Below are 24,376 nucleotides of genomic sequence, written 5' to 3' on the forward strand. Positions count from 1 at the left end.
GACAAGCAGAGGACAGAGGACAAGCAGAGGACAGAGGGCAAGCAGAGGGCAAGCAGAGGGCAAGCAGAGGACAAGCAGAGGGCAAGCAGAGGGCAAGCAGAGGGCAAGCAGAGGGCAAGCAGAGGGCAAGCAGAGGACAGAGGGCAAGCAGAGGGCAAGCAGAGGACAGAGGGCAAGCAGAGGACAGAGGGCAAACAGAGGACAGAGGGGAAGCAGAGGACAGAAGGGAAGCAGAGGAGAGGGAAGAAAAAACAATTGGGATTCTCCTTTAGCCTGGTGGAACCAGCGTGATCACTGTGTTTACCATTCCCTTCACTTCATCCATGGTAAAACACAATGTTGAACCCAATGAACAGGCCGGTAGCACCAAGCTAACATGCTTTGTCAGACACACTAAGGAGCACGGTAATGAACAGAAACACACCAGCGAGTCCAGTAACTTAAACAAGCTTATTTTTAATGGATCTGCAAAACTGTTTGAATTTTCTTGAGAACGTTCAATCTCCTTCCATACAACCGAGAGAGAGTTCCAACATTACAGAAACCACGTATTACAAACGCTTCCAACCCAAACATCTGCATGCATGAAAAATTAAACACAAAATAAAGGAAAATAAATCCAAATGTAAAACAATCCCCCATCGTTAAGCAGACATCCTAACAAGCTGTTCTCTGGTTGGAGCAGACATCCTAACAAGCTGTTCTCTGGTTGGAGCAGACATCCTAACAAGCTGTTCTCTGGTTGGAGCAGACATCCTAACAAGCTGTTCTCTGGTTGGAGCAGAAATTCAAACCTTTCTGCTGGGCCTCACTATGGGAGGAGCAAGAAGATTAAACAAATTTTATTGGGTGGATGTGGCTCCGCCCCCGTCTTCCATATAAGGCACAGGACAAAATAAACCCTCAGTTACAAAACTCAAAATGACCCAACACGTCTCAGAAACCCACTAGTGTACAAAATGTTAGTCCTACATTTGTCTTTTTATTTTTTTTTATTTTATGTATTTTCCTGACCGACGGTGAGGGGACCCGGTGGACTCAGGCAAAGAAAAGATTAAAAAGGTGACTGACTTTTTGACTCGCGTTTTGCAACCTTTAAAATAAACAGGAAACATGATCTCTTATTACCAAAATTGATTTTCAGAAAGATGACATCAGACCATGAGGGGGGAGACCATGGGGGTGGGAACAGAAGACTGAAGTGGTTTATTGTCAGTGAGAACAGATGGAGATAGAGAGAGAACAGATAGAGGGGACGAGTGTTAGAGAGACTGAGTTAGCGGTTAGAGAGAGTGTGTGTGTGCTTCCGTGCGTTAGTGTGTGTGAGGGAGGGACAGACAGGGCTGTTCTAACTGCAGCACTTGCTCTTCCATCCTGTGACTCCACTCCCACCGCTGATGTCCACGTTTTCACTGTTGGGCTCTTTGACGGGCGTCTGCAACACACACCCACGTTATATATATATACACATACACACACTATGCATAGAAACATTCCATCGACACCATTATTACACACACCTTCCTGAGGATGTCTTCTGCTAGCGTGAGGAAAGCCTTCTCGATGCTGATGTTGGCCTTGGCACTCGTCTCAAAAAACCTAATACCATGTTCTCTGGCAATCTGCGAGAGCGAGAGAAAGAGATTCAATTAAAATATTAGAGGGTTGGTCCCAAAATAAGGCAAGTCTCCTGTGAGACAGGAATCAGGTTTCCTTACAACCTTTAACTGTGTGTGTGTTCTTGTGTTGCACAAGATCAAGCTAGTGTAATCCATGCTGTATGTATGCATGTGTATACACAGTACCAGTCAAAAGTTGACACCTACTATTTCCAGGGTTTTACATTGTAGAATAATAGTGAAGACATCAAAACTATGAAATAACATATGGAATCATGTAGTAACCAAACAAAGTGTTAAACAAATCAAAATACATTTTAGATTTTTCAAAGTAGCCACCCTTTGCCTTGACAGCTTTGCATACTCTTGGCATTCTCTCAACCAGCTTTATCAGGTAGTCACCTGGAATGTATTTCAAATAACTGGTGTGACTTGTTAAAAGTTATTTTGTGGAATATATTTCCTTCTTAATGTGTTTTTCCAGTTGTGTTGTGTCAAGGTAGGGGTGGTATACAGAAGATAGCCATATTTGGCCAAAGACCAACTCCATATGATGGCAAGAACAGCTCAAATAAGCAAAGAGAAACGACAGTCCATCATTACTTTAAGACATGAAGGTTAGTCAATCTAGAAAATTTCAAGAACTTTGAAAGATTCTTCGAATGCAGTTGCCAAAACCAAGCGCTATGCTTAAACTGGCTCTCGTGAGGATTGTCACAGGGAAGGAAGACCCAGGGTTACCTCTGTCGCAGAGGATAAGTTCATTAGAGTTACCAGCCTCAGAAATTGCAGCCCAAATAAACGCATAAGAGTTCAGGTAACAGACATCAACTGTGTGAATCAGGCCTTCATGGTCAAATTGCTGCAAAGAAACCACTACTAAAGGACATCAATGAGACTTGATTGGGCCAAGAAACAAGCAGATCAGTGGAAATCTGTCTTTTGGTCTGATGAGTCCAAATGTGAGATTTTTGGTTTGTGAGACGCAGAGTAGGTGAACAGATATTACATCATACATGTAACATTAGCTAGCTAGCCAACATTAAATAGCTAGCTAACAGTACACTAACTTGAAATGAAAACTACTTTGATAAAATATTGAAATGCGTAATATCTGAAAATGTAGCGAGCTACTCTTACCCATATGAATGGATGCTTCTCCCTCTCTGTCACGGTTGCCTGAGACTGAATATGTAATCCGGACAGGTGTTTTATACCACAGCCTTCTGTGTGATCTTTTTTCAACTCTGTCTGCATATTTGCAAATCAAATGCCAGAATTCTCTCCATCACCTTAGTTATCCTACTCAAATTCCACTGATTTCAAAACTCGTTCTCCACTTTCTGGAGGAGCAACACCTTTTCAGTTCTACTACGTCACATATGTCAGAGTCAAGGCCCGCGGGCCACATCCGGCCCGCGAGAAGGTTTTTACGGCCCCTGGGATGATCTTGATTTATTATTAGAACCGGCCCGCAGACCGCAGCAAGCCGGCAGCCCGCAGATCTTTTACACGCACCAATACTACATTTCCCACAATGCAACGGTGACGCACCGAGCAGTAGGCTGCTTCATTTCAATATTTATTGGCACAGCAGTTGTCAGCATCACAGTAAAATTAACTTTCAGATACCCATCAAAAATGGCAAAACGGAAGGTGGACACTGAGAACCGGGGTTTCAAACAAGGTGGGAGTCGGAGTATTTGTTCACGGAGGTAGCTGGAAAACCTGTGTGTCTTCTGTGTGGAGAAAGTGTGGCGGTACTGAAAGAGTATAATCTGAGACGACATTATGAAACGAAACACGCGGACAAAAACAAGAATATGGACATGGAACAAAGGCTACAAAAGGCAGAGGAATTAAAACGAGGCCTCAAATCTCGACAGGCTCTGTTCAAAAAAGCCAAATCACAAGGCCAGGCTGCTGTCAAGGCCAGTTTTATTTTGGCAGAAGAGATCGCTAAATCAGCCCGGCCATTTACGGAGGGGGATTTCATCAAAAACTGCATGATTAAAGTTTGTGACGAAGTTTGCCCAGAAAAAAGGCAACTCTTTTAAATGTGAGTCTGAGCAGAAACACCATTGCCGAGAGAGTAGACCAGTTGTCCATCAATCTAAAAGAGCAGCTTGTGAAAAAGGGAAAAGATTTCATTGCATATTCCTTGGCTGTGGATGAGAGCACCGACATTTCTGACATTGCCCAGTTGTCAATTTTCATCCGCGGAGTGGACTCCAGCCTAAGCGTGACAGAGGAGTTTTTGGCTTTACGTCCTATGCATGGCACAACTACGGGGCATGATTTGTATGAAGAGGTGTCAAGATGTGTAAATGAGATGGAGCTGCCTTGGGAAAAACTCGTGGGTTTGACAACCGACGGAGCACCTGCGATGTGTGGACACAGGAGCGGACTGGTGGCGAAGATACGGGAAAAGATGCAAGAGGAAAACGCGACAGGTGAGCTGACAGCTTATCATTGTATCATACACCAGGAAGCGTTGTGCGGTAAAGCCTTGAAAATGGAGCATGTAATGAGCATCATCACGCGCACAGTTAACTTTATCAGAGCCAAAGGTTTGAATCACCGCCAGTTCAAGGCATTTCTGACGGAGTTAGAAACGGAGCATGGTGATTTGCCTTATCACACAGAGGTGCGATGGCTAAGCCAGGGAAAGGTGCTTCAAAGATGTTTCGAGCCGTGAGGAGATTTGTCTGTTCTTGGACAGCAAAGGGAAAGACACAACACAACTCCGAGACGAAATGTTTCTGTGTGAAATGGCTTTTCTGTGTGACATTACGAGTCATCTGAATGCAATGAACTTGCAGCTGCAGGGTCGGGATCGTGTCATCTCTGATATGTACAGTACAGTGAAGGCATTTAAAACCAAACTGACTCTGTGGGAGACGCAGATGCGGAAAGAAAATTTGAGCCACTTTCCCAGCTGCCAGACCATGAAAGAGAAGCTCTCTACCAGTGCGTTCCCGAGCGCACAGTTGGCTGATAAAATAGGTATGCTTGCCGCTGACTTTCGACGCCGATTTGCTGACTTTGAAGCACAAAAAGCAGGTTGGAACTGCTCGGTAACCCATTTGCTGTTGACGTGGAAAGCTCACCACCAAACCTCCAAATGGAGTTGATTGACCTCCAATGCAATGATGCACTGAGGGCAAAATATGCGGCAGTGGGTGCTGCGGAGTTCGCCCGTTTCCTCCCGACACAATGCCCCAGCTGCGCATCCAGGCTGCTCAAACGTTGTCTATGTTTGGCAGCACATACCTGTGTGAACAACTGTTTTCTTTGATGAACTTGAACAAAACATCACACAGAAGTCGACTTACTGCTGAACACCTCCACTCAATTCTGAGGATTTCCTCAGCTCAGAGCCTTACCCCGAACATTGATGAACTTGTGGAAAAGATGGGACACCACCAAGTATCACCCTCAACCTCAAACAAGTGAACATTACTGTGCAATCACATATTTAGAGTTTTTACTCAGTTCAAGTTTAAAAGTTAAAGTTTAATATTTGTTTTCACTGCATGTTACTTCTCCTTAAACAAAGTGTTGTTTTTGATTAATAGATTTTTGCACTTTATTTTATTGTATTTCAATCCAATTATATTTTTTAAATATTTCAGTTGAGTGGATGATAGAAAATTGCTATTATTGTTTTTTTCTTTGAAGTAAATTTAGCCCACTTTTGCTAAAATAGAAAATATAGGCTACTGATGGTGCCTTGAATACCGGTTTCTTTCATTTAATGTTCATGTTATGGGGATTTTTATATAAAGGAAATTTGTCTTTTGTGTCTGTTGAAAATTAAAGATTACTGACAGAGCCATAAGAAAATATTGCTTTATTTATCTGATCATATTGGAATATATTTGTTAGGTTTTCAGTAGGTTCAATTAGGTTCACTAGACTATATGCGTCATTTAAACATTTTTCAATGAACATTCGAACAGTCCGGCCCTCGGCTTGTAGCTAAATTTTTATTTGGCCCTCCGTCCATTTGACTTTGACACCCCTGTACTACGTGATATCTTTCAAACAGCTGCGTTAGAAAGGATTACCTATACATACTGAGCAGCTCATATTATTATAGACAGAAGGCAGCTACATGGCAGACCAATCAGAACTCATCTATCGGCATGTCCAGCCCACTCATTATCTCAGCCAGTCATGGCTAGCGGGAAGGTTGCTGACTTTTTCTGTGGCTAAACCAACTAGGTTCAAATTAACGTTAACGTTCAAATGTCTCGCTTGTGAAGTAGTGACGCAAGACATACGCCTAGTTTCCTGAAACCAGTCATATTCACGCCATCACTGTTGAGTCAGTGACGCTGAAACGTATAGATGAACGTCATATTAGATTAGTGTCTCTCCTTCCCATTGGTCTATTATATGGACATCATAGTGTCTCCCCTTCTCATTGGTCTATTATGTGGACATCATAGTGTCTCCCCTTCTCATTGGTCTATTATATGGACAACATCATGGTGTCTCCCGTTGTCATTGGTCTAATATATGGACGACAGTGTCTCTCCTTCTCATTGGTCTATTATATGGACCACATCATATTAGTGTCTTCCCTTCTCATTGGTCTATTATATGGACCACATCATATTAGTGTCTTCCCTTCTCATTGGTCTATTATGTGGACAACATAAACAAGATGACTATGAATAGTAGTCTAGTCTGCAAATGTGATGATGCCTGGAATGCTTTATTATAAAATGTGCATTATTTTGAAAATTTGCTTCCCCTAACTTGAAACTCACTGCCTATACATAGGCTAGTGATTGAGCTGGTCATTACTCGTATTGTTGACTGAAGGTACACTTTATAACGTTTGCAATTGTAACAAATAATCTGCTCAGAACACAATCAAGGAACATCAAAAGTCGTGCTATAAATTCACAGACAACACAAAGATTCCTTGATGTCCTTCCAGATTCCCTCTGTCTACCCAAGGACGACAGAGGACAAAAATCAGTTAACCACCTAACTGAGGAACTCAATTTAACCTTGCGCAATACCCTAGATGCAGTTGCACCCCTAAAAACATTTCTCATAAGAAACTTGCTCCCTGGTACACAGAAAATACCAGAGTTCTGAAGCAAGCTTCCAGAAAATTGGAACGGAAATGGCGCCACACCAAACTGGAGGTCTTCCGACTAGCTTGGAAAGACAGTACCGTGCAGTATCGAAGAGCCCTTACTGCTGCTCGATCATCCTATTTTTCCAACTTAATTGAGGAAAATAAGAGCAGTCCGAAATTCCTTTTAGATATTGTCGCAAAACTAACTAAAAAGCAGCATTCCCCAAGAGAGGATGGCTTTCACTTCAGCAGTGATAAATTCATGAACTTCTTTGAGGAAAAGATCATGATTATTAGAAAGCAAATTAAAGACTCCTCTTTAAATCTGCGTATTCCTTCAAAGCTCGGTTGTCCTGAGTCTGCACAACTCTGCCAGGACCTAGGATAAAGAGAGACGCTCAAGTGTTTTAGTACTATATCTCTTGACACAATGATGAAAATAATCCGGGCATCTAAACCTTCAAACGGCACTGGACCCTATTCCAACTAAACTACTGAAAGAGCTGTTTCTTGTGCTTGGCCCTCCTATGTTGAACATAATTAACGGCTCTCTATCCACCGGATGTGTACCAAACTCACTACAAGTGGCAGTAATAAAGCCTCTCTTGAAAAAGCCAAAAATATTTTTTAAACTATATAATAAAAAAATAAAATAAATCGGCCTATATCGAATCTTCTGTTCCTCTCAAATTTTTTAGAAAAGGCTGTTGCGCAGCAACTCACTGCCTTCCTGAAGACAAACAATGTATACGAAACGCTTGTCTGGTTTTAGACCCCATCATAGCACTGAGACTGTACTTGTGAAGGTGGTAAATTACCTTTTAATGGCATCAGACCGAGGCTCTGCATCTGTCCTTGTGCTCCTAGACCTTAGTGCTGCTTTTGATACCATCGATCACCACATTCTTTCGGAGAGATTGGAAACCCAAATTGGTCTACACGGACAAGTTCTGGCCTGGTTTAGATCTTATTTGTCGGAAAGATATCAGTTTGTCTCTGAATGGTTTGTCCTCTGACAAATCAACTGTACATTTTGGTGTTCCTCAAGGTTCCGTTTTAGGACCACTATTGTTTTCACTATATATTTTACATCTTGGGGATGTCATTCGAAAACACAATGTTAACTTTCACTGCTATGCGGATGACACACAAGCTGTACATTTCAATGAAACATGGTGAAGCCCCAAAATTGCCCTCGCTAGAAGCATGTGTTTCAGACATAAGGAAGTGGATGGCTGCAAACTTTCTACTTTTAAACTCGGACAAAACAGAGATGCTTGTTCTAGAGATCTTCTGTTGAATCTGACAATTAATCTTAATGGTAGTACAGTCGTCTCAAATAAAACTGAAGGACCTCAGCACTACTCTGGACCCTGATCTCTCTTTTGAAGAATATATCAAGACTGTTTCAAGGAAAGATTTTTTCCATCTACGTAACATTGCAAAAATCAGAAACTTTGTCCAAAAATAATGCCGAAAAATTCATCCATGATTGTCACTTCTAGGTTAGACTACTGCAATGCTCTACTTTCCGGCTACCCGGACAAAGCACTAAATAAACTTCAGTTAGTGCTAAATACGGCTGCTAGAATCCTGACTGACTGGTTCTGTAGCTCAGTTGGTAGAGCATGGCGCTTGTAACGCCAGGGTAGTGGGTTCGATTCCCGGGACCACCCATACGTAGAATGTATGCACACATGACTGTAAGTCGCTTTGGATAAAAGCGTCTGCTAAATGGCATATATTATTATTATTATTATAAAAAATTTGATCATATTAGTCCAGTGCTAGCCTCCCTAAACTGGCTTCCTGTCAAGGCAAGGGCTGATTTCAAGGTTTTACTGCTAACCTAAAGCATTACATGGGCTTGCTCCTACCCATCTCTCTGATTTGGTCCTGCCGTACATACCTACACCTACACTACGTTCACAAGACACAGGCCTCCTAATTGTCCCTAGAATTTCTAAGCAAACAGCTGGAGGCAGGGCTTTCTCCTATAGAGCTCCATTTTTATGGAATGGTCTGCCTACCCATGTGAGAGACGCAAACTCGGTCTCAACATTTAAGTCTTTACTGAAGACTCATCTCTTCAGTGGGTCATATGATTGAGTGTTGTCTGGCCCAGGAGTGTGAAGGTGAACGGAAAGGCTCCGGAGCAACGAACCACCCTTGTTGTCTTTGCCTGGCTGGTTCCCCTCTTTCCACTGGGATTCTCTGCCTCTAACCCGATTACAGGGGCCTAGGAGGGGTGCGTCACTTGAGTGGGTTGAGTCACTGATGTGATCTTCCTGTCTGGGTTGGCACCCCCCCACCTGGGTTGTGCCGTGGCGGAGATCTTTGTGGGCTATACTCGGCCTGGTCTCAAGATGGTAAGTTGGTGGTTGAAGATATCCCTCTAGTGGTGTGGGGGCTGTGCTTTGGAAAAGTGGGTGGGGTTATATCCTTCCTGTTTGGCCCTCTCCGGGGGTATTGTCAGATGGGGCCACAGTGTTTCCTGACCCCTCCGGTCTCAGCCTCCAGTATTTATGCTGCAGTAGTTTATGTGTCGGGGGGCTAGGGTCAGTTTGTTATATCTGGAGTACTTCTCCTGTCCTATCCAGTGCCCTGTGTGAATTTAAGTTTGCTCTCTCTAACTCTCTCTCTCGGAGGACCTGAGCCCTAGGACCATGCCTTAGGACTACCTGACATGATGACTTCTTGCTGCTGCTCCAGTTTCAACTGTTCTGCCTGTGATTATTATTATTTGACCAAGCATGGTCAGTCAAAACTGTTCGCTGCTCTGGCCCCCCAATGGTGGAACAAACTCCCTCACGACGCCAGGACAGCGGAGTCAATCACCACCTTCCGGAGACACCTGAAACCCCACCTCTTTAAGGAATACCTAGGATAGGATAAAGTAATCCTTCTCACCCCCCTTAAAAGATTTAGATGCACTATTGTAAAGTGGCTGTTCCACTGGATGTCATAAGGTGAATGCACCAATTTGTAAGTCGCTCTGGATAAGAGCGTCTGCTAAATGACTTAAATGTAAAAATGTAAATGTAAATTTATGAACATTTGAACATCTTGGCCATGTTCTGTTATAATCTCCACCCGGCACAGCCAGAAGAGGACTGGCCACTCCACATAGCCTGGTTCCTCTCTAGGTTTCTCTCTAGGTTTTTGCCTTTCTAGGGAGTTCTTCCTGGCCACCGTTCTTCTACACCTTTGGGGTTTTAGGCTGGGTTTCTATACAGCACTTTGAGATATCAGCTGATGTACGAAGGGCTATATAAATAAATTTGATTTGAAATGTGGACAGTTATTCTAATATCTTCAAAGTGCCCAGTAGGGACAACCATCCTCGACTTGCATGTTCTGTTAAAATTAATTACCATAACCTAAATGTGTTTTCTTTAATTCTGAGCAACGTGGGTGGACGCCCTAATCAGGTTAAGGACCCAATGCATATTGATCCCATACGTTTCTCAAATGTCAGAAAAATGTAGATGCTGCCGGTCTGTATGTCCATTTTCATAACGGAAACCCTGCTGTGTGGGGGTTGTGTCTCACCTGCTCTCCCTTGGCTTTTGGTACCACCCTCTTGTCCTCCATGTCACACTTGTTGCCTAGCAGCATTCTCTCCACGTCCTCATTGGCATGCTGAAAAACATCATATTACAGACTAACTCGAACCCTTACCGTGAAATGCTTACTTACAGGCCCTTAACCAACAATGCAGTTAAGAAAAGATTAACTAAATAAATAATATAATTTCTATAATTATTATTTCATAATTCTTTAGCCCTTCTCTGAAGGCTTAGAAGGCCCATTGTTCCCCACTGTGTTTGGGTTAGTTATAATTTGTAGAGTGGCTCTATTTTCCCTCAGTGTGTATGTTTTCATTAATCAATGTCTATATAGAATCCATATGTTGTTCTGAAATATGAACAAAAAAATACTGGCCATTTTTAACTCTTATTATGGTGGTGATTTGACAAAATTACAATAATGGTCTTGAATTGGACTGGCATTTCCCCCTCCCGGTCTGGGTCTTGACTCTGTCGCCATTTTCTCCAGTCTCTCTTTAGGTGGTCTCAAACATTGGTGTGTATAATGTCCGTGTGTGTATGTATGTATGTGTACCTCGTCGATGTTGCGGAGCCACTTGCTGATGTTCTCGAAGCTCTTGGCGTTGGTGATGTCATAGACCAGCATGATGCCCATGGCGCCTCGGTAGTAGGACGTGGTGATGGTGTGGAACCTCTCCTGACCAGCTGTGTCCCTGTTAAACACAGTATATATAAACCTCTCATGACCGGCTGTGTTCTTGTTAAACACATTATATATAAACCTCTCCTGAACAGCAGTGTCCCTGTTAAACACAGTATATATAAACCTCTCCTGACCAGCAGTGTCCCTGTTAAACACATGATATATAAACCTCTCCTGACCAGCAGTGTCCCTGTTAAACACATGATATATAAACCTCTCCTGACCAGCTGTGTCCCTGTTAAACACATGATATATAAACCTCTCCTGACCAGCTGTGTCCCTGTTAAACACATTATATATAAACCTCTCCTGACCAGCAGTGTCCCTGTTAAACACATTATATATAAAGCTCTCATGACCAGGCTGTGTCCCTGTTAAACACATTATATATAAACCTCTCCTGACCAGCAGTGTCCCTGTTAAACACATTATATATAGAAACCTCTCCTGACCAGCAGTGTCCCTGTTAAACACATGATATATAAACCTCTCCTGACCAGCAGTGTCCCTGTTAAACACATTGTATATAAACCTCTCCTGACCAGCAGTGTCCCTGTTAACCTGTTAGAACTCTAGGGGCAGTATTTCATTTTTGGATAAAAAGACGTGCCGTTTTTAGCGCGATATTTTGTCACGAAAAGATGCTCGACTATGCTTGGAATTGATAGTTTTGGAAAGAAGACACTGACGTTTCCAGAACTGCAAAGATTTTCACTGTGAGTGCCATAGAACAATATCTACAGGCAAAACCAAGATGTTTGAGTGACCAGGAAATCAACAGGATTTTTTGAAGGCACGTTTTCCATGATCTCCTTATATGGCTGTGAATGGCACAGGAATCAACGGACACTTCCTATCGTTTCCCCAGGTGTCTGCAGCATTGTGACGTATTTGTAGGCATATCATTGGAAGATTGGCCATAAGAGCCTACAATTACCAAGTGTCCCGCATGGTGTCTGCGTGGAAATTGGTGCGCAAAAGTCAGGTCCCAGTATTTTTCCATCCGAATCAGAGAAGAATGCACGTGTCTAGGACTGGCATTTCAATGAAGAGATATATGACCAAACACCTTGAGGATTGATTCAAACAACGTTTTCCATGTTTCAGTCGATATTATGGAGTTAATTCGGAAAAAAGTTCGACGTTTAGGTGACTGAATTTTCGGTTAGTTTCGGTAGCCAAATGCATAGTAACAAAACGGAACGTTGTGTCCTACACAAGCATCTTTCAGGAAAAACTGGACATCTGCTATGTAACTGAGAGTCTCCTCATTGAAACATCTGAAGTTCTTCAAAGGTAAATTATTTTATTTGATCCCTTTGCTGGTTTTTGTGAATGTTGCGTGCTAAATGCTAACGCTAAATGCTACGCTAGCTATCACCACTCTTACACAAATTATTGATTTTCTCTGGTTCTAAAGCATATTTTGAAAATCTGAGACGACAGGATTGTTAAGAAAAGGATAAGCTTGAGGACAGGCATATTTATTTCATTTATTTTGCAATTTTCAGAAATCGCTAATGTTGCGTTATGGTAATGAGCTTGAGGCTGTAGTCACAATCCCGGATCCGGGATGGGGCGGCCTAACAGGTTAAACACATGATATATAAACCTCTCCTGACCAGCAGTGTCCCTGTTAAACACATGATATATAAACCTCTCCTGACCAGCTGTGTCCCTGTTAACTTCTTATGGCTGGGGGGCAATATTGAGTAGCTTGGATGAATAAGTTGCCCAAAGTAAAACAGCCTGCTCCTCAGTCACAGTTGCTAATATATGCATATGATTAGTAGTATTGGATAGAAAACACTTAAGTTTCTAAAACTGTTTGAATGATGTCTGTGTATTACAGAATGGCAGGCGAAATCCTGAGGAGAAATCAAGGCAGGAAGTGAGAAATCTGAGCTTTGTATGTATTCCACCACAGTTCCCAATGAAATCCCCTTGAGATATTAATGTTGCACTGTCTAGGGGTTCCACTAGATGTCAACCATCTATAGAAATTTGAATGAGACTTCTACTTTGTTGTGGGACTGAATAAGAACAGAATGAACAGGTGTCTGGCTGTCAGCCATTTTCTGACCACGCGCATTCCTCATGGTATCCACTTGTATTCCATTGATCATGAAGACAAAGGAATACTCCGGTTGGAACTTTATTGAAGCTATATGTTAAAAACATCCTAATTATTGATTCTGTACTTAGTTTGAAATGTTTCTTCGATCTGTAATATAACTTTTTGAAGTTTTTGCCCGACATAACGCCGACCAGAATGAGCGTTTGGATATGTACACCAAACACGCTAACAAAAGAAGGTATTTGGACATAATTAACCGACATTATCGAACAAAACAAACATTTATTGTGGACCTGGGATTCCTGGAGTGCTTTCTGATGTAGATCAAAGGTAAGGGAATATTTATCATGTAATTTCTTGTTTATGTTGACGCCATCATTGCGGCTATTGTGACTTTTGCTTCTGAGCGCAGTCTCAGATTATTGCATGGTTTGCTTATTCCGTAACATTTTTTTTCTTTTATCAGACACAGCGCTTGCATTAAGGAGAGGTATATCTATAATTCCATGTGTTTAACTTGTATTACCATCCACATTTATGATGAGTATTTGTTGAATTGATGTGGCTATGCAAAATCACTGGATGTTTTTGGAACTAGTGAATGTAATGAGCCAATGTAAACTCATTTTGATAAATATGAACTTTATCAAACAAACATGTATTGTGTAACATGAAGTCCTATGAGTGTCATCTGATGAAGATCAAAAGTTAGTGATTAATTTGATCTCCATTTGTGCTTTTTGAAACTCCACTTTGGCTGAAAAAAATGGCTGTGTTTCTGTGGCTAGGTGGTGACCTAACAATTGTTTGTGGTGCTTTCGCTGGGATTACTGAAGAAAAGACGAACAAAAGAGGTTTTTGGATATATAGAGACTATCGAACAAAAGGAACATTTGAGTAAATGAATGTCTTCTGATTGCAACCATATGAAGATCAAAGATAAGGGATTAATTTTCTCTCTATTTCTGAATTGTGTAACTTCCACTTGGCTGGCTACTGTTTGTAATAATTTGTCTGCTGGGCTGTGTTCTCAAATAATCGTAAGGTATGCTTTCGACGTAAAAGCATTTTAAAAATCTGACAGTGGTTGTATTCACAAGAAGTTAATCTTTAAACCTATGTAAAATATGTTTTGTTTTCTGAATTTTTATAATGACTATTTCTGTATTTGAATTTGGCGCTCTGCAATCTCACTGGATGTTGGCCAGATGGGAGCGTCCCACATAACCCTAGAGGTTAAACACATATATAAACAGCTTTGACCAGCTGTCCCCCTGTTAAACACATTAAATAGAAACTACTCCTGACCAGCTGTCCCCTTGTTTAAATGCCTCTTAAGTCAGTTAGGATCACCACTTTATTTTAAGAATGTGAAATGTCAGAATAATAGTAAAGAATTATTTATTTCAGATTTTATTTCTTTCATCACATTCCCAGTGGGTCAGAAGTTGACATACACTGAATTAGTATTTGGCAGCATTGCTTTTAAATTGTTCAACTTGGGTCAAACGTTTTGGGTAGCCTTCCACAAGCTTCCCACAATAAGTTGGGTGAATTTTGTCCCATTCCTCCTGACAGAGCTGGTGTAACAGAGTCGGGTTTCTAGGCCTCCTTGCTCGCACATGCTTTTTCAGTTCTATAGGATTGATGTCAGGGCTTTGATGGCCACTTGACTTAGTTGTCCTTAAGCCATTTTGCCACAACTTTGGAAGTATGCTTGGGGTCATTGTCCATTTGGAAGACCCATTCGCGAGCAAGTTTTGACTTCCTGACTGATGTCTTGAGATGTTGCTTCAATATATCCACATACTTCTATTTTCTCATGATGCCATCTATTTTGTGAAGTGCACCAGTCCCTCCTACAGCAAAGCACCCCCACATCATGATGCTGCCACCCACATTCTTCATAGTTGGGATGGTGTTCTTCGGCTGCAAGCCTCCCCCTTTTTCCTCCAAACATAATGATGGGCATTATGGCCAAACAGGTCTATTTTTGATTCATCAGACCAAAGGACATTTCTCCAAAAAGTACGATCTTTGTCCCAGTTGTGTGCAGTTGCAAACCGTAGTCTGGCTTTTTGTGGCGGTTTTGGAGCAGTGGCTTCTTCCTTGCAGAGCGGCCTTTCAGGTGATGACGATATAGGACTCGTTTTACTGTGGATATAGATACTTTTGTACCGGTTTCCTCCAGCATCTTCACAAGGTCCTTTGCTGTTGCTCTGGGATTGATTTGCACTTTTTGCACCAAAGTACGTTCATCTCTAGGAAACAGAACGAGTCTCCTTCCTGAGCAGTATGATGGCTGCGTGGTCCCATGGTGTTTATACTTGCGTACTATTGTTTGTACAGATGAACGTGGTACCTTCAGGCTTTTGGAAATTGCTCCCAAGGATGAACCAGACTTGTGGAGGTCTACAATTATTTTTCTGAGGTCTTGGCTGATTTCTTATGATCTTCCCATGACGTCAAGCAGAGAGGCACTGAGTATGAAGGTAGGCCTTTAAATACATCCACGGGTACACCTCTCCAATTGACTCAAATGATGTCAATTAGCCTATCAGAAGCTTCTAAAGCCATGACATTTCCTGGAATTTTCCAAGCTGTTTAAAGGCACAGTCAGCTTAGTGTATGTAAACATCTGAACCACTGGAATTGTAATAGTGAATTATAAGTTAAATAATGTCTGTAAACAATTGTTGGGGAAAAAAAAAATCACTTGTGTCATACAAAGAAGATGTCCTAACCGACTTGCCAAAACTATAGTGTGTTAACAAGAAATTTGTGGAGTGGTTGAAAAACAAGTTTTATTGACTCCAGCCTAAGTGCATGTAAACTTCCGACTTCAAACTGTATATTATATACAGTCGTGGCCAAAAGTTGAGAATGACACAAATATGAATATCCACAATGGTTTGCTGCTTCAGTGTCTTTAGCTAATTTTGTCAGATGTTACTATGGAATACTGAAGTATAATAAGAAAGAATTTCATAAGTGTCAAAGGCTTTTATTGACAATTACATGAAGTTGACGCAGAGTCAATATTTGCAGTGTTGACCCTTCTTTTTTAAGACATCTGCAATCCGCCCTGGCATGCTGTCAATCAACTTCTGGGCCATATCCTGACTGATGGCAGCCCATTCTTGCATAATCAATGTGTGCAGTTTGTCAGGATGTGTGTGTTGAGGATTGACCACAAGTTCTTAATGGGATTAAGGTCTGGGGAGTTTCCTGGCTATGGAACCAAAATATCGATGTTTTGTTCCCTGAGCCACTTAGTTATCACTTTTGCATATAAGGCAAGGTGCTCCATCATGCTGGAAAATACATTGTTCGTCACCAAACTGTTCCTGGATGGTTGGGAGAAGTTGCTCTCAGAGGATGTGTTGGTACCATTCCTTATTCATGGCTGTGTTCTTGGGCAAAATTGTGAGTGAGCCCACACCCTTGGCTGAGAAGCAACCCCACACATGAATTGTCTCAGGATGCTTTACTGTTGACATGACACCGGACTGATGGTAGCGCTCACCTTGTCTTCTCAGGACAAGCTTTTTTCCGGATGCCCCAAACAATCAGAAAGGGGATTCAGAGAAAATTACTTTACCCCAGTCCTCAGGAGTCCAATCCCTGTACCTTTTGCAGAATATCAGTCTGTCCCTGATATTTTGCCTGGAGAGAAGTGGCTTCTTTGCTGCCCTTCTTGACACCAGGCCATCCTCCAAAAGTCTTCGCCTCACTGTGCGTGCAGATGCACTCACACCTGCCTGCTGCCATTCCTGAGCAAGCGCTGTACTGGTTGTGCCCTGATCCCGCAGCTGAATCAACTTTAGGAGACGGTCCTGGCGCTAGCTGGACTTTCTTGGGCACCCTGAAGCCTTCTTCACAACAATTGAACAGCTCTCGAAGTTCTTGATGATCTGATAAATGGCTGATTTAGGTGCAATCTTACTGGCAGCAATATCCTTGTCTGTGAAGCCCTTTGTGCAAAGCAATGATGACAGCACGTGTTTCCTTGCAAGTAACCATGGTTGACAGAGAAAGAACAATGATTCCAAGCACCACTGTCCCTTTGAAGCTTCCAGTCTGTTACTAGAACTCAATCAGTAATGACAGTGTGATCTCCAGCCTTGTCCTTGTCAACACTCACCCCTGTGTTAACAAGAGAATCACTGATATGATGTCAGCTGGTCCTTTTGTGGCAGGGCTGAAATGCAGTGGAAATGTTTTTGGGGGACTCCGTTCATTTGCATGGCAAAGAGGGACTTTGCAATTAATCATCTGATCACTCTTCATAACATTCTGGAGTATATATGCAAATTGCCATCATACAAAATGAGGCAGCAGACTTTGAAAATTAATATTTGTGTCATTCACCTTTTGGCCACGACTGTGCAGTGTATTCAGAAAGTATCCTGACACCTTATTCTAAAATGGATTGAATACATTTTTCCCCCTCAATAAAACAAATGAAAACCGGTGAATTTACATCAGTAAATTAATTTTAAAAAATGAACAGAAATAGCTTATTTACTTAACGCGAAATTTAGCTCAGTTGCATCCTGTTAACATTGGTCATCCTTGAGATGTTTTTCAACTTGATCGGAGTCCACATGTGGACTCGATTAGACATGATTTGGAAAAGCACACCTGTCGACATAAGGTCCCACAGTTGACAGTGCATATCAAAGCAAAAACCAAGCCAGGAGGTCGAAATAATTGTCCGTAAAGCTCAGAGACAGGATTGTGTAGAGGCACAGATCTGGGGACCCTCCTTTCTATTCATCTCCTTGTTCATGTTATCATCACCATTATAACAATAAGTAATGTCATTATCATTAGTAGGCTTTGTATAACACCCTTGTATAACCACCATGGAGCTTCAGGCCTAAGAGCGTGTCCTGTTCAGTCTTGATGCGGTTACTTAGGCCTATATCTCAATATATAGGCTACCAGATAAATCAAATATTTCATTCGTTCATGTCATCACACAGCATGAGACATTAATGCAATCAATCATTTTTTAAAATTAAATAACAAAGGGAGCTTTGAATAATTATCCTAAAGAATAAATCATCCGCAATTCACAAACGCATGCAACTTTTTAGCCTGCTGTATTTATTTTTATAATTATTTAGTGTTGTTTACACCGTTCCACATGGTCAAAACAAATAATAGTGTAATCTAACTGACTGTTTGGCATAATACTCATGCAACTCTTGGTCCTCCTTTGTCTGGATCTCATTTCCACAACTAAGTCAAATGTCTTCCACAGATCTGACGTCCCCCCCTGAACAACCAGTCAACATTCCCTGTTCCCAGTTTATTTTTCACATCCTCCACATCCATTTTGCTGTCATGTGTTCAGAGTTTGTTAGAACCAATTTATTGATACCGACACTCACACGTTTCACATAAAGAGAGCGAGAGTTGAGGGAATGTTTTTCCGAAAAAAATTAGGGATTTCAGTAACAGAACTTTGCAGTCAGAAACAAGGAACTGAATGGCTGAAATGATGTTGCAGCTACACCATGGACAGCGTGATAAACACTGCTCTACTGTGGTGCCTTTTCTCTGTAGTACGGAGGAGACAGGGACAACGTGCGCCAGTCACACAGGCACTGTGCTGTCATTGTTTTAAACACAGTGTGACCATCAGGCTCTTCATCCATTTGTGTCTTAATTATTTAATCAAACAGTGTGCTGGAAGCATCAGAAAAGCTCAGTGCCTATGTTGTTGATTTATTCAAACACAAAGGGTTTCTATGTATGGAAAAATAAGTTGTAACATTTAGACCAATCGATTGGTCGAAATAACAGGACGACTCTCGGTTGACAACATTTTTTATTACATTTTTGGGGGGACAGTCCTGGTCGTCACATTACAACGCTTCCGTTAGCTGTGCAGTAGAACAGGGGCTAATGACTCTGTCTACAGACAACAGTATAGAGGTCGACCGATTAATCGGAATGGTCGATTAAATTAGGGCCGATTTCAAGTTTTCATAACAATCGGAAATCGGTATTATTGGACACCGATGTGGACGATTTTTTACACCTTTATTTAACTAGGCAAGTCAGTTAAGAACACATTCTTATTTTCAATGACTGCCTAAGAACAGTGGGTTAACTGCCTTGTTCGGGGGAAGAACGAAATATTTTTTAACTTGTCAGCTCGGGGATTCAATCTTGCAACCTTACGGTTAACTAGTCCAACGCTCTAACCACCTACCTTACATTGCACTCCATGAGGAGCCTGCCCGTTACGCGAATGCAGTAAGAAGCCAAGGTAAGTTGCTAGCTAGCATTAAACTTATCTTCTAAAAAAACAAAATCACTAGTTAACTTTTTATGGCTGGGGGGCAGTATTGAGTAGCTTTGATGAATAAAGGTGCCCAGAGTAAACTGCCTGCTACTCAGGCCCAGAAGAGTTGGATAGAAAACACTGAAGTTTCAAAAATTGTTTGAATGATGTCTGAGTATAACAGAACTCATATGGCAGGCAAAAACCTGAAAAAAAATCCAACCAGGAGGTGGGACATCTGAGGTTTGTAGGTTTTCAAGTCTTTGCCTATCCAATATACAGTGTAAAATTTGTCCGATTGCACTTCCTAAGGCTTCCACTAGATTTCAAGTCTTTAGAACCTTGTTTCAGGCTTCTACTGTGAAGGGGGAGCGAATAAGAGCTGTTTGACTAAGGGGTCTGGCAGAATGCCATGAGCAAAGTCATACGTGCAGCTGTGAGAGTTAGCTGCATTCCTTTTCATTTCTAAAGACAAAGGAATTGTCCGGTTGGAATATTATTGAAGTTTAATGATAAAAACATCCTAAAGATTGATTCTATTCATCGTTTGACATGTTTCTACGAACTGTAAAGGAACTTTTTGACTCTGTCTGGACTAAGTGCCTGCGCCTCGTGAATTTGGATTTGTGAACCAAACGTGCGAACAAAAAGGAGGTATTTGGACATAAATGGACTATCGAACAAAACAAACAATTATTGTGGAACTGGGATTCCTGGGAGTGCATTCTGATGAAGATCAAAGGTAAGTGAATATTTATAATGCTATTTCTGACTTCTGTTGACTCCACAACATGGTGGGTGGCATGTATGGCATGTTTTGGTGCCTGAGCACTGTACTCAAGATTATTGCATGGTTTGCTTTTTCCATAAAGCTTTGAAATCAGACACAGCAGTTGCATTAAGGAGAAGTATATCTTAAATACTCATCATAAATGTTGATTGAATTAATGTAAATTGATGTGGCTCTCTGCAAAACATTACAGGACATAACACACCAATGTAAACAGATTTTTGGATATATCAACTTTATCGAACAAAACATACATGTATTGTGTAACATGAAGTCCTATGAGTGTTATCTGATGAAGATCAGTGATCAGGTTAGTGATTAATTTTCTCCATTTCTGCTTTTTGTCACTCCTCTTCGGCTAGAAAAATTGCTGTTTTTTTCTGTGACTTGGCTAACATAACCTAACAAATCACATAATATGCTTTCGTCGTAAAGCCTTTTTGAAATCAGACACTGGTGGGATTAACAACAAGTTAATCTTTAAAATGGTGTAAAATACTTGTATGTTTGAGAAACTTTAATTATGAGATTTGTTTGAATTTGGCGCCCTGCACATTCACTGGCTGTTGTCAAATAGATCCCATAAACGGGATTTCAGCCGTAAGAAGTTAACTACACCTGGATGATATTACTAGTTTATCTAGTGTCCTGCGTTACACATAATCAATGCGGAGCGCATTCGCGAGAAAGGACTGTCGTTGCTCCAACATATACCTAACCATAAACATTAATGCCTTTCTTAATCTATACACAAGCATATATTTTTTAAACCTGCATATTTAGTTAATATTGCCTGCTAACATGAATTTATTTTAACTAGGGAAATTGTGTCACTTCTCTTGCAACAGAGTCAGGGTATGTACAACAGTTTGGGCCGCCTGGCTCGTTGCGAACTGTGCGAAGACTATTTCTGTCTAAAAAGAACAGCCAACTTCGCCAAACCGGGGATGATTTAAAAGCGCATTTGCGAAGAAAGCACAATCGTTGCACGACTGTACCTAACCATAAACATCAATGCCTTAAAATCAATACACAGAAGTATATACACTGCTCAAAAAAATAAAGGCAACAACACAATGTAACTCCTGGTCAATCACACTTCTGTGAAATCTAAATGTCCACTTAGGAAGCAACACTGATTGACAATAAATTTCACATGCTGTTGTGCAAATGGAATAGTCACAGGTGGAAATTATAGGCATTTAGCAAGACACCCCCAAAAAAGGAGTGGTTCTACAGGTGGTGACTACAGACCACTTCTCAGTTCCTATGCTTCCTGGCTGATGTTTCGGTCACTTTTAAATGCTGGCGGTGCTTTCACTCTAGTGGTAGCATGAGACGGAGTCAACAACCCACACAAGTGGCTCAGGTAGTGCAGCTCATCCAGGATGGCACATCAATGCGAGCTGTGGCAAGAAGGTTTGCTGTGTCAGTCAGCGTAGTTTCCAGAGCATGGAGGTGCTACCAGGAGACAGGCCAGTACATCAGGAGATGTGGAGGAGGCCGTAGGAGGGCAACAACCCAGCAGCAGGCAAGCTACCTCCGCCTTTGTGCAAGGAGGAGCACTGCCGGAGCCCTGCAAAATGACCTCCAGCAGGCCACAAATGTGCATGTGTCTGCTCAAACTGTCAGAAACAGACTCCATGAGGGTGGTATGAGGGCCCGACGTCCACAGGTGGGGGTTGTACTTACAGCCCAAAACCGTGCAGGACATTTGGCATTTGCCAGAGAACACCAAGATTGGCAAATTCGCCACTGGCACGCTGTGCTCTTCACAGATGAAAGCAAGTTCACACTGAGCACATGTGACAGACGTGACAGAGTCTGGAGACGCCGTGGAGAACGTTCTGCTGCCTGCAGCATCCTCCAGCATGACCGGTTTGGCGGTGGGTCAGTCATGGTGTGGGGTGGCCGCACAGCCCTCCATGTGCTTGCCAGAGGTAGCCTGACTGCCATTAGGTACCGAGATGAGATCCTCAGACCCCTTGTGAGACTATATGCTGGTGCAGTTGGCCCTGGGTTCCTCCTAATGCAAGACAATGCTAGACCCCATATGGCTGGAGTGTGTCAGCAGTTCCTGCAAGAGGAAGGCACTGATGCTATGGACTGGCCCGCCCGTTGCACAGACCTGAATCCAATTGAGCACATCTGGGACATCATGTCTCGCTCCATCCACCAACGCCACATTGCACCACAGACTGTCCAGGAGTTGGCAGATGCTTTAGTCCAGGTCTGGGAGGAGATCACCTCATCAGGAGCATGCCCAGGCGTTGTAGGGAGGTCAAACTGGCACGTGGAGGCCACACACACTACTGAGCCTCATTTTGACTTGTTTTAAAGGACATTACATCAAAGTTGGATCGGCTTGTAGTGTGGTTTTCCACTTTAATTTTGAGTGTGACTCCAAATCCAGACTTCCATGGGTTGATAAATTTGATTTCCATTGATAATTTGTGTGATTTTGTCAGCACATTCAACTATGTAGAATATTTCATTCATTCAGATCTAGGATGTGTTATTTTAGTGTTCCCTTTATTTTTTTGAGCAGTGTATTTTTAAACCTGCATATTTAGCTAAAAGAAATCCAGGTTAGCAGGCAATATTAACCAGGTGAAATTGTGTCACTTCTCTTGCGTTCATTGCACGCAGAGTCAGGGTTTATGCAACAGTTTGGGCCGCCTGGCTCGTTGTGAACTAATTTCCCAGAATTGTACGTAATTATGACATAACATTGAAGGTTGTACAATGTAACAGCAATATTTAGACTGACGGATGCCACCCGTTAGATAAAATACGGAACGGTTCCGTATTTCACTGAAAGAATAAACGATTTGTTTTCGAAATTATAGTTTCCGGATTCGACCATATTAAATGACCAATGGCTCGTATTTCTGTGTGTTATGTTATAATTAAGTCTATGATTTGATATTTGATAGAGCAGTCTGACTGAGCGATGGTAGGCACCAGCAGGCTCGTACGCATTCATTCAAACAGCACTTTTGCGCGTTTTACCAGCAGCCCTTTGCAATGCTTCAAGCATTGCGCTGTTTATGACTTCAAACCGATCAACTCTCGAGATTAGGCTGGTGTAACCGATGTGAAATGGCTAGCTAGTTAGCGGGGTGCACGCTAATAGAGTTTCAATCGATGACGTCACTCGCTCAGAGACTTGGAGTAGTTGTTCCCCTTGCTCTGAAAAGGCTGCGAGATGGTGTCCCCTCAATCTTAGCTAGCTTAAGTTATACTACATCCAAAGTAAATATGGCGACATCACAAAGATGGCAAAGGGTTTCCTACTAATTATTTGCCTCTTTTTTAAATGTCATCGTGTTTTCCAAGTCACAGTACTGCACTATAAACCAAATCTTCATCAGCAATTATTGACGATGCATTGAGTAGAACGCAGTCAGGCATTAGTCTTAACTAAAGTTCAAACCAATAGTGACGAAACATACAACCCATGAATAGGCCCTGCTGAATGGTCCCTGCATCCCCCAATGTCTTTAAAAACGACACCATGTCCGGGCCAGTAGAAACAAAGATACCATTTGACCCTGTACAAACACCTCCTCCACTCACCATATCTGTAGTTTGATCTTCTTTCCCTGGAGTTCAACAGTTTTGATCTTGAAGTCTATTCCTGGAAAACACAAAGAAACACATCAATACAGACCTCCTTTAGAGTAGTGACCTCTACAGAGAAACGCATTAGAAAGTCGAATAAATCCATGTTATATAGCCTACACCTTCACAATGTGTAACTGTTGTTTTTGTCACACTGCTTTGCCTTGGCCAGGTCACAGTTGTAAATGAGAACTTGTTCTCAACTGGCCTACCTGGTTAAATAAAAGGAGAAAAAAAAGAAATGGTCCATCACTCAAAGGACATCCAGCTTGAGACAACTCTGGGAAGTATTGGAATCAACATGGGCCAGCATCCCTGTGGAACGCTTTCGACACCTTGTAGAGTCCATGCCCTGAAAAATTGAGGCTGTTGAGGGAAAAATGGGATGCAACTCAAAATTAGGAAGCTTTTCTTAATGTTTTTATTTTATTTTTTACACTCAGTGTAGATCTTTCATTCTAATTTAAAGCAAGTCTAATAAGGGTTAAATCCATTCAATGTTTCTACAATTTGTTTAGTTTGGGTTTTGTACATAAACTTCAAAGAGCAGAAAATATTTTAATTTCAGAAACCAGGAAGTGACAGCACGCCCCATCAATGTTGAAGCGGCGGCAGT

At 41.9% G+C, this 24,376-nt stretch overlaps 1 protein-coding gene across 1 annotated transcript in view; it reads right to left on the reverse strand.

The window, feature by feature from the left end:
- Positions 1-436: 436 nt before the first annotated feature.
- Positions 437-24,376, reverse strand: part of LOC118397922 (ras-related protein Rab-10) — a 45,624-nt gene continuing 21,684 nt past the window's right edge. The window contains exons 2-6 of the mRNA XM_052471681.1: positions 23,716-23,776; positions 10,843-10,981; positions 10,270-10,359; positions 1,521-1,622; positions 437-1,435 (exon numbers count right to left, since the gene is read on the reverse strand). Of these exons, the coding sequence (XP_052327641.1) occupies positions 1,349-1,435; positions 1,521-1,622; positions 10,270-10,359; positions 10,843-10,981; positions 23,716-23,776 (479 nt within the window). The 3' untranslated portion in view covers positions 437-1,348. The remainder of the gene's footprint in view (positions 1,436-1,520; positions 1,623-10,269; positions 10,360-10,842; positions 10,982-23,715; positions 23,777-24,376) is intronic.

The sequence above is a fragment of the Oncorhynchus keta genome, chromosome 19, assembly GCF_023373465.1.
Source record: "Oncorhynchus keta strain PuntledgeMale-10-30-2019 chromosome 19, Oket_V2, whole genome shotgun sequence".
NCBI lineage: Eukaryota > Metazoa > Chordata > Actinopteri > Salmoniformes > Salmonidae > Oncorhynchus > Oncorhynchus keta.